At 34.6% G+C, this 12,014-nt stretch overlaps 1 protein-coding gene across 1 annotated transcript in view; it reads left to right on the forward strand.

The window, feature by feature from the left end:
* The first annotated feature begins 58 nt into the window (after window positions 1–58).
* The window catches only part of LOC126879573 (zinc finger protein 239-like), a 29,086-nt gene continuing 17,130 nt past the window's right edge, over window positions 59–12,014 (forward strand). Inside the window, exon 1 of the mRNA XM_050642742.1 lies at window positions 59–337. Within this exon, the coding sequence (XP_050498699.1) occupies window positions 118–337 (220 nt within the window). The 5' untranslated portion in view covers window positions 59–117. The remainder of the gene's footprint in view (window positions 338–12,014) is intronic.

The following is a 12,014-nucleotide window of genomic DNA, read 5'->3' on the forward strand; positions in this document are numbered from 1 at the left end:
GTGGATCCTGACAGTTCCTTGTGTTTTTTTTGTTTTTATTTACTTTTTATGTGATGTGTTATGTGTTTGTGTTTAATTTTAAATTATTTTTGATAAACCAAACCAACGTTTAAATAAATGGAAGTAAAACAAGAAGTTAGTGATGAGGCATATCAAGCCGAAATATATTGTAATGCTGTTGATGATAGTCCTTTGGATATTAATAAAGTTGAAATTAAAGAGGAATTAAAAACAGAGAGTGCATACGATGCATTTGATTTATACTTAAAAGAATTCCCCATAAAGACTGAAATAAAACAAGAGGAACTTATATTATTTAAAGAAAAAGAATTAAATGGTAAGTAAATCACAAAAGTGAAACCTGAAACATATCAACACAAGGCGCGTTCCAAGTGACATGAAAATCGTCCTTCGTACTGCCCTCGTCATGCGCATTATAAAAAATGCGTTCCAAGCGAACATGAACGATGATTGGTATCGTACACTGTGTTGTTCCAAGCGATCCATGTACCGCTTCGAAATCGGTAACTGAACGGTCCTTTTGATACATGCCTTCAAGCAGAAACTATTTGTACTGACTTGCGCAGTCAGGATTGTTTTCATTTTTACTGGTGACTGCTATGAGATCAGCTGATGATTCAATAATAGAATAATCCACAATTTACGCTATTAGTACCTGTGAATCTTGATTTCCGTTTAAATAATTATTAATTCTTTTTTTTTCAAATTAATCTTAAAAATATGGATAATTTATTTTTTTTCATAGAAGACAACGATTTTATGTGAGATATCGATTCTGAGGAAGATTTTGAAGTTGAAGTGATGTTTAATGAACATGTTAGTAAATATTAATTTATAACCATCTATCAAACTACTACTGGTTCTGTGGTACTCGTACCGAAAATGGCTCAGGCGCAACTCGAACTTGAAATGGTACACAAATACGTTCCAAGAGGGTTACGTACTGGTAATCGGTTTGGGATCGAAAGAAAACCGTTCAAGGGCGATTCTGCGCACTAAAACAGTACAATCGATTTCGTGGCGGTTCAAGGGATCGTACAAATGTGTCGTCTTGGAACGAACCTACAGTTTTAACATATTAAATGCCACTTGAATTACATTTAACTCACACCCTATTTGGCCCAGGCGTTGTGTGAGTTAAATATAATTCACAATAACATTGAGATTTTAAACATGGATCCTGAAGGCCAGAACAAAAATTTTCAATTGGGCCAATAATGTGTTAAAAACAATAACAACACATTCTGCTTCAGCTAGGGTAGCAATGTATTGGGTACCTACTCAACATTCATTTTTATATATTTTCTATGTAACACGTTGGCTACCATAATGTTAAAATAAAGTGGGTCCCTTTGACCAGGAGTTTCCTGTTTCTATGCTTTTGAGACAACTACAGTGTGTTACCTAGCTGTCATTTGCGTTATTATATTTTGTGTCTAATGGCAGCCAATGTGTTATCAACATATTATTTCAGTGGTGGATCCAGCATCATCAAGAGGGAGGCCGATTGGCTAAAGGAAACTTAAACCTAAAGCAACACTCCTTATGGAAAAGTGGTCCAGGTCAAATTTAATGAAAGTTTGGTCAATGATACTTCTCGATGTGTAGATTAAAAAAATCCATGGAACCTGGGTCTGAATAACTACTATTCTCGAGCTACAGTCTTCTGAAGTTACTGGATTCAAGTGCTCGGTTTACATTAAGTGCACTAATTCACAATCAAGTGAATGAAAATATTTATTATTGGAAGAAGAGAGACTCATTTTCTTCATGCATACTTGCATCCTGTAAGTATATGAATTCGTGGTCAAAAATAGATGCATCATATTTTAGTCTTCAGGAAACCTTCGAACTGTCTTCAGAAAACTAAAGAAGTGCGATATAAAATGTGCTAGCAATACCAGTGAAAGCTGCAGTTCTGCCTTATCTTTAGAATACTACTGAACAGTGGCGGATCTAGGGGGGAATGGAGGAATTCCCCCTGTAACACGGTCCAGAACTAAAGAAAAAGTTGTCGAAACATAAAAAATACATTAGCTGACATGAAACTTGTCCCGCATATCAGATATAAGACAAGTAGAAAACATGGACTTGATCTCAATATGAAAAAAACAAAGTGCCTGGTAGTCAGTAAGCGCTAAATATTATATATCTTCAACTATCTGTACGTTAAGATTTTGCTGATTTCGGTTAGATGCATCATATGACGTGTTAACTAACGACCTGTCAGGATACTTAACATTGTGTTGATGTCTTGCAAAGCCTAAAAACCATAACACACTGGTTATATGAGCACAAGTACCTACCCACAGTTCTCGCACCTGATTAACAGGTACAGGATCTTTCAGGTAGGTATTCTAAGTCGAAAACAGGAAAGTTGACAAAATCATAATTATGAAGCCTTCTCCATTGACCATTTCTTGGAATCAGATTATGTCTCAACTGTAGCTTATACAACATTCGGAATTAATAACCTCTATAATAATTATTGAGCATCTTCAGCTGTAGCACCTTCCATTGTACAATATTTTTTATTAAAAAGTTCATCATCACTGGTTCTAGAACCCCTGGTGGACCTCAGCCTGTTCAGGAATCAGCTTCCATTCCTTCCTATTGTTCGCCTTGGTGTTCCAATTTCGTACTCTTAACACCCATAACTCGTCTTCCACCTGTTCCTTAAGTTATACTCTGGACCTACGTCTTTTCCTCACACCATCCGGTCTTTGGGTATAAATGTGTTTTGACGGCTCCATCTCGTTCATTCTCGTTAAGTAAAGAACAATTTTTTCTTTAACTCTGGAGCATGTTACGGGTGGAATTACCCTATTCCCTATAAGGTAAGGCGGAACTGCAGCTCTGCTGGTAGTGCATAACTGTGAAGCATTCATGAAAACATGATAATTCTTATATCGCTCTAATAGCACATTTGATATCACACTTCTTTAGTTTTCTGAGGACTTTTCGGAGGTTTTCTGAAGACTAAAATATGATGCATCTGTTTTTGACCACGAATTCATATACAAGACGCAAGTATGCATGAATAGGTCTGGATCCCGAGTATGAAAAAAAAGTTGATTAATAGCAAGCTGAAAATTTGGTAATAGCTTTAGGGTGTCTAGTAGGATAAACTTTGATATATGGGAATACTGGAACAGGGGAAGTTTTAATTGTGGAACAGGTTAAAAGTTTGGAACGATCAGACCACGAAAACGGCACATGTATTTTGTCCGACAGAACAGACTTAAACTCTTCGAACAGAGATTAAACTCTCATGCAAAAATCAGACTGCTATTTATCACCAAATGGGCGTTTTAATGAGTGGAACATGTAGAATATGTCAAATGACAGGAATTATGACAGGTAATAAATAGCAGTCTGATTTTTGCATGAGAGTTTAATCTCTGTTCGGAGATTTTAAGTCTGTTCTGTCGGACAAAATAAATGTGCCGTTTTCGTGGTGTGACCGTTCCAAATCCTTAACCTGTTCCACAGTTAAAACTGCCCCTGTTCCAGTGTTCCCATATATCAAAGTTTATCCGACTAGACACCCTTAAGCTATTAACAAATTTTCAGCTTGCTATTAATCAACTTTTTTTTCATACGCGGGATCCAGACCTAGAAGAAAATGAGTCTCTCTTCTTCCAATAATAAATATTGTTGTTCACTTGATAGTGAATTAGTGCACTTAACCTAAACTGAGCACTTGAATCCAATAACTTCAGAAGGTTGTAGCTCGAGAATAGTAGTTATTCAGACCCAGGTCCCATGGACTTTTTTAATCTACACATCAAGAAGTATCATTGACCAAACTTTCGTTCAATTTGACCGGGACCACTTTGCCATAAGGAGTGTTGCGGGGTCCTTTCTATGAAAAATAAATGAATGTTTTTATAATCATTATATACATTTGGTTGTATGTAGACTGGCCTATTGATATGCCTGTGAAAGTTGTGTGCTCTGTCTTTGACTTCTATTTTTGTGGGTATAGTGTACGTGGAAAATTCTGTGCTTTTGCTTACCGTAAGTTTTGAACTTTGTATACACACTATTGTAAACAGAATTTGTGGATTTTGTCTCAAAACTGCATGTCTGGCTTTCATATCTTCATTGGCTTTGATCAAGTTGTTTTATCTTATCGAGTAGTGTCCAGCAAAAAATAATAACAAATTTGATGTTAGGCCAGGATCTTAAAACAGTTTATTCCTAATTTATGTCCTGCATATAAGCAAGTCTGATCAGAATGTCGGATTGTGCCAAGTGTAAAACGTATAAAAAAGACTCTCATTTAATTGGCTGTGAAGGACCCTGTGGTCGCTGGTTTCATGGACCTTGTGCTAATAGTTTTCCAGATCTAATGGCAAAGAAGATCGATGTGATGTTTAAATCATTCAAAGACGAGATGCTAAAAATGTTAAAAGATCAAATTCCTGATGTCCCAAGACCTTCGTGCAGCTCGCCTGAATTGTCATTTGCGAAAGTAGTCCAGAAAGCTCCTACTGTGCTAATTACACCCAAAGATCCAAAACAATCTTCTTCTACCAAATCCGAGTTAATCCGTAAAATTGATCCTATTAAAGAAAATATCCAGGTTACGCAAGTAAAAGAAATCAACAAAGGCGGTATAGCGATCCGTTGTGGTAACGATTCGAAATTTCAAGATTTAATGAACTCTACAATGAACAATAAATATAATATTAAAGTAATTTCTCCTCTTAATCCTCGTGTACGTATTGTCGGTATTTCTGAAAATTTAGATAAAGTTATCCTGTTAAATATGCTTAAAGAGCAAAATCATAGCGTGCTATCAAGTGACTGCGTTTGTGATGTAATATCGGTCAGTCCCTTAAAGAAAAATCAAAATGTATTTCAAGCTATACTTCAAGTAGATCTGGCTACCTATCATCGTCTTTTAAATTATGAGCATGTTGTTGTGGGTTATGATTATTGTAGAGTATATGATGCTGTGGAGGTTAGACGATGTTTCAAATGCTGCGGTTTTCATCACTTCGCAAATAATTGTCAAGCAAATCAAGTAGTCTGTCCAAAATGTTCTTTAAGTCATCAAGTCTCTGAATGTAAGTCTACTGCTTTAAAATGTATAAACTGTGTTAATTATAACAAACGTGATGGAGTTCAGACGATTAATACTGACCATGCAACATGGGATAAATCCTCATGTCATGTATTCAAGCATACGCTGGACTCATTTAAGGCTAATATACTTGACATTAAATAGCAACCACAGAAACAATTTATTAAGCCCCAGGTGAAGAATAATGGAAGCCCAAAACTAAATATTGAAGTATATTACCAAAACTGTCGCAGTTTGCTAGGTCGGACTCAATTGGTTTACACTAACCATGGCTCCGTTCCTGGTACCCATAAAATTTTTGCGTTCACTGAAACTTGGTTAAATTCTAGTGTGTATGATTCGGAACTTTTTGATCCTGAATTATTTACTGTGATTCGTTCAGATCGGGATTTTTTAGTCACTGGGACAACTAGAGGTGGAGGTGTAGGTACTATTAGCAGTTAATAAAGCATTAAATGTTATTCCTATTGATGTCTACTCTATATGTGCTGCTATTGCTGAAGTCAAATTAATTGATGTAGTCATAAGCAAAGTTGTATCAAAGAAAATAGTTTTTTATCTCGTGTTAGTATATATACCTCCGCAAACACCTCTAGCTGAACTAGAATTATTCCTAGAGTGTTTAGAAACAGTTGAATGCCTTTTTAACGAAACAGTATTAGTCTTGGGTGATTTTAATATACCGGAATATACTCTTGGCATTACTACCGGTAAATCAGTGGCCGTGCAAAATGTTGCAAATTTCTTTAATCTATCGCAATATAATCATGTAGTTAATCATAATGAACGAATCCTAGATTTGGTATTTTCTAATATATTTTGTAACGTATATCAGGCAATTGACTATGTTGTTCCCATGGATAACCATCATCCACCGCTCATCATTGATTTTAGTATTAAAAAAGAATTTAATGAAATCAAAATCGACAGTAAGCAGAATTTTAACTTTAAGAGAGCTAACTTTATAGAACTTTATAATGAACTCTATTTATCTGACTGGTCTTTTCTTTCCACTGATCTTGATATCAACAGCAACCTAAATACCTTTTATCAGTATATTCACAGCATCTTCTCTAAACATATTCCTCTTAAAAAGAAGCAAACTAAACGTTATCCGTTTTGGTTCAACGGTTATCTGATTAATCTTCTGAATACTAAAAATAGAGCTTGGAACGCGTACAAAAAATCTCGTAATATTCAAAATTACACTGAATTCAAGAGAATTCGTTCAGAATTCAAATACTTTAATCAAATAATATACAAGCGTTATGTGTCTCAACTAGAACTCAATCTTAAACAAGATCCTCGTAGCTTTTGGTCGTTCATAAACTCCAAGAAAACAAATTGTTCTATTCCTGAAACTATGTCGTATAATAATATAAAGCTAGAGACTTCACAGGATATTGCCTCATCATTTGCCGATTTCTTCTCAAAGTCATACACCGATATTTCTCCTCCCGACCATATCACTCCCAAATTAAATACATATATTGCCGAACAATTGCACATTCCCGCTTTTACAAAATCTGAAATTGAACAGGCCATAAGGAAGATTAAGCCGAACATGACGATGGGACCAGATAATATTCCTGCATTTCTCATAAAAGATTGTGCCCACGTATTTTCAACTCCTCTGTGTACTTTATTTAACTGCATATTATCCAGTTCGGTCTTTCCCACGCAATGGAAATTTTCTAAAATTGTCCCTGTGTTTAAGAAAGAAAATCGAACTTCTATCCAAAACTATAGGCCTATTGCTATCATATCCAACTTTAGTAAAATTTTCGAGATATGTATAAATAAACACCTTTACACCCACATTTCACCATTCATAGTTCCCCAACAGCACGGATTTATCAGTGGTAAATCTACTTTAACAGATCTTGTTAATATCACTCAATTCCTGTGTGAAGCATTAGACAGAAATGCTCAAGTCTACGTCATATACACTGACTTTTCCAAAGCTTTTGACCGCTTAAGTCATAAAATTCTACTGAATAAGCTCAGTTCTATTTCAATCACACCTACGCTGTTACAATTATTTAACTCTTATTTTACAGATCGATGGCAATATACACAAATTAGAGGTTTTAAATCAACCCCTTTTCCTCAGTTATCCGGAGTACCTCAAGGTTCAATTGTAGGGCCGCTACTGTTTGTGATATTCGTTAATGATATTGTTGATGACCTAGATGTTCATTCACTAATTTATGCGGACGATTTAAAATTATTTTTTGAAATTAAGTCACCCTCCGATTGCATTAGACTTCAAGAAAATTTAAATAAAATCAGTATATGGTGTGACACTAATTGTTTGCAGCTAAATGCGTCTAAATGTAATGTTATGTCTTTTTCTAGAAGCCCTTCTCCAACACACTATGATTATCATATACATAATACTTCCATTTGTCGCCCCAGCTCTGTTAAGGACCTGGGGGTCATATTTGAATGCAGACTATCATTTGTTCCACACATCACTAATATCGTTGCGGGTGCGTTTAGTACTCTAGGTTTCATTTTACGAAATGCGAAAGAACTTACCGGTATTGACACTTGCAAATTTTTATATTCATCTCTTGTTCTCCCCAAACTCGATTATGCATCGATAGTTTAGTCTCCAATTTATCAAAATCACACAACTGTTCTGGAATCAGTACAGAGGCGGTTTTTAAAAAGTATGCACTTTAAATCCACTGGCATTTATCCTGCTAGGGGATTTTCTGAAGAGCTACTTCTCGATAAATTTAAGATGCAAAGTCTTCAGCGTCGTAGAATAACTCAATCTTTATGCTTTTTATTTAAAATTATTAACAATCAAGTAAATACTCCTGAGTTATCGCAACTTCTTAATCTCCACGTACCACGTGTTGCTTCTCGTACTTAACAAACGTTTTATGTTAACAGAGCCAGATCAAATATTTTGGTGCAGTCACCTCTAGTACAAATGCAAGCTCACTACAATGCGAACTCTGATCTCTTTGACATCTTCAATTCTAATTTACGCATCATTAAGAATACTGCTAACGGTATTAGGTTGCAACCAGTCACTTTTTAGCATCTTGCTGTTATATTATATATTTATTCTGTATTTTTGTATTTAATTGTTTTACATACTATGTATTTTCTGTTTTTCTTTAATTACTTTATAAGTTTTTGTTCGTCGTTGTTCGTATGTGAGTGTGTTTTTCTCATTTTGAGTTTTTTCACACACTTACATATAAACGGCTTTTATGTAGTCTATGTATTTTATACTGTTTTGTTGTTATGTTTATGATCTGTAAACGGTAAATTTACTAATACGCTTAATACACTAACCCAGATTATAATTGGTCCAGTACTGTTATTTGGGTACTAAATAAATAAATAAATACAACTTAGTTAGAGAGGTAGCCGATCATTAGCAGAGCTGGATTATTTTTCACCATGAATTATGTATCATGCCCATGCTATATACAGTTTTTTCATAGACATATTATAACAAAGAATCTCATCTCACAACAAAGAATATGGATTAGATTGTGTCAAGTGATTTTAAGTTAGGTTAGGCTAGCGTTACTGGTGTCCCGATTTGCGCGGGACGTCCCCATTTTCAAGGGTCTGGGGACGCGTACCGATTTGTACCTGATCGGGACACTAAATGTCTCGTTAAATTTCACCAACGAAAACCAATTTCAGCATGACTTGCAGTGAATTTTATAACTATGTTATAAAAAACAAGGCACTCCAAAAAGGCAAAATCGAATGAAAAATATAATTTTAATAAAAAATAAATCATTTACTTAATCTACGATTTTGTTTTGTAATTTCGTCTGATTTTTATTATTATGTAGGATTAAATACAGATTATGGAAACACCATGTAGTCCAGTAAATGAACGCGAAATACGGCGATACCGTGTAGTTTTCAGGGCCAACTGCAAATTGCATGAAAATTTGGACTTAGGTTCTACTTAATATCCACTTCAAAATTGAACTTGTGCCGCTGGTTGCTTTTACTCGGGGGTGACAGTCATCCCTAGTCGGGGGTGAAAACCGCAGGTTTAAAATAAGTCCGGAAATGGATAAATTCTAAACAACTTTAGTTCTATAAAATTTTTTATCTTAGTTAATACTTTTCGAGTTATTTGCGATTGAAAATGTTTATTTTTCGACAAAAAATCACGTTTTCAAGCGGTTTATCACAAATAATTCAAAAAGTAAGTCATAATCATTCTCTTTGCCTTATCCCTATGCGGGGTCGGCTTCCCTAATTGCATTTCTCCACACAATTCTATCATGGGTCATATCAATGTTAATCCCCTTTACCAACATGTCCTGTCTTATCGTCTCCCCCCCAGGTCTTCTTTGGTTTTCCTCTCCTACTCCTTCCAGGAATCTGCACTTCAGCTATTCTTTGTATTGGGTGATTAACGTCTCGACGTTGAACATGACCAAACCATCTTAACCTATGCTCTCTCATTTTAGCACACCTAGACTTCCCCTAATATACTCACTTCAAATTTTATCCTTCTTTGTCACTCCACTCATCCATCTAAGCATTCTCATTTCTGCCACATGCATTCGTTGTTCCTCTTTGTTTTTCACTGCCCAACATTCACTTCCGTACATCATAGCCGGTCTTATGGCTGTTTTATAGAATTTTTCCTTCAGCTTCATTGGAATTTTTCTGTCACACAACACACCACTCGCTTCTTTCCACTTCATCCATCCAGCCCTAATTCTACTGCATGCATCTCCATCTATTTCTCCATTACTCTGTAATACCGATCCCAGGTACTTAAAACTATTGCTTTTTACAATCAGTTCACCATCCAAAGATACCATTTTATTTGTAGTAACTCCATCTTTAAATGAATATTCCAAATACTCTGTTTTTGTCCTACTAAGTTTTAAACCTTTTTTCTCCAGAGCTTGCCTCCACTGTTCCAGTTTTTGTTCTAAGTCTCTTTCACTATTTCCTACTAACACGACATCATCAGCATACATTAAGCACCTGGAATGTTAACCTGTAGTTTCGCTGTTATCTGGTCCAAAACTAACGAGAATAAATACGGACTAAGCATAGAGCCTTGGTGCAATCCTACTTTCACATGAAATTTATCAGTCTCTCCCACACCTGTCCTAACACTAGTCGTTATTCCCTCATACATATCCCTCACAATTTTTACATATTCACCACGGACTCCTTTCTTATTGAGTGCCCACCACAGAATCTCTCGAGGAACTCTATCATATGCTTTCTCAAAGCTCTATCATTAATTCAAAAAGTAAGTATTTGATCGAAAAAAAAATATTCTTAGCAAAAATGTAGCATATAAAAAAATGAAAAAAATTATGAATTCGTAAAATTTTTATGAATATATGTTCTTTTTCGTCAAATTCCAAATCAAATATTTCAACGGGAAATAACCAAAACATGAAGCACTTTTCGGGAAAAACCCATTAAAACTTTTTAAAGTGTTTAATAAAGCTTAATTTTTGGTTTAAAAAGTTTTTAGCATCAAAGCTAATCAAGTTGACCCCTTTTTGGTTAAAAAGTCGATCTCCCAGTATTTAGCACCCCAAATGAAATTAATCGTTACCGCTTTACAAACAATTTAGTTTAATTATGTATTTTTTATATGATCTGTAAGTTTCACCGGTTTGAAGGACTTATTTTTGAAATAGTCATAGTTGAATGGGCCTGAACGAGTCACTGATCACGAGTGTATGCAAAATATGAACAGGCATATCTTAACCAATTTTTGTCTTACACAAAAACAAATTGAAACTATCATATTTATAAAAGCAAAACCTACATTTATTACTCGAGATTTTTCGTATCACTAATACTTTTTTAGTTATTTTGAAAAAAGGACATTTTTACAATATTTTAGAAAGAAAGTTTTTTACTACAAAACCAATTTTTTTCAAAAGCACTTCCAACCGGTAAACCTTACAAATCTTATAAACAACACACATATAAAGTAAATGGTAAAGCGGTAACGATCAATTTTATTTAGGTTGCTAAATAGGGGGAGATTTTCACGATTTTTTTTACCAAAAAAGGGGCAAACTTTATTTTGAGCCTAACTCGCTTAGTTTTAATGCTAGAGACTTTTATATAAAACAAAAATAAATATTTTTAAACACTTTAAATAATTTCTAATAAAAGTGCTTCCCGAAAATTGCTTCATTTTGTGATTATTTCACGTTGAAATATTCGATTTTGAATTTGACGAATAAGAACGTATTTTTTATGAGCTACAACTTTGCTTTTACTGGCTTTATAGACTTTCTGAACACACAATTTTTTTTGTTCTTTTTATAAGCTACATTTCTGCTAAGAATATTTTTTCGATAAAATACTTACTTCTTGAGTTAGGTATTTGCGAAAAACCTGAATAAGTGGTTTTTTTATCGAAAAATAAACATTTTCAATCGCAATTTACTCGAAAAGTGTTGATTTAGTTAAAAAATTCTATAGATCAAAAATTGTTTAGAATTGGTAAATTTATCCATTTTGGGACTTATTTTAAACGCGCGTTTTTCCACCCCCGAGAAAGGGTAACTGTCACCCCCCAAGTAAAAGCAACCAACGGTACAAGTTCAACTTTGAAGTAAACTGTAAGTAAAACCTAAAATCAAATTTTCATGCAATTCGGAGTTGACCCTGAAAATTACACTCCAATACGGTCATTTACTGGGCTATTGTTGTTTATTTTTCTCCCGATCTACAACCCTAAATCCCGATTTGTTTTACCTTATGTACCGATTTAAAATAAATCGGACGGCAACACTAGGTTAGGCAAACAAGGGATTGAGACAGATGATTATAGAATGTTGTTATAGCGTTGTTGTTGCAACAATCTAATGTCACGAATTTTGAGAACTCAGATACAAACTATGTAATATTAATATAC

Source organism: Diabrotica virgifera, chromosome 2 (assembly GCF_917563875.1).
Source record: "Diabrotica virgifera virgifera chromosome 2, PGI_DIABVI_V3a".
Lineage (NCBI taxonomy): Eukaryota > Metazoa > Arthropoda > Insecta > Coleoptera > Chrysomelidae > Diabrotica > Diabrotica virgifera.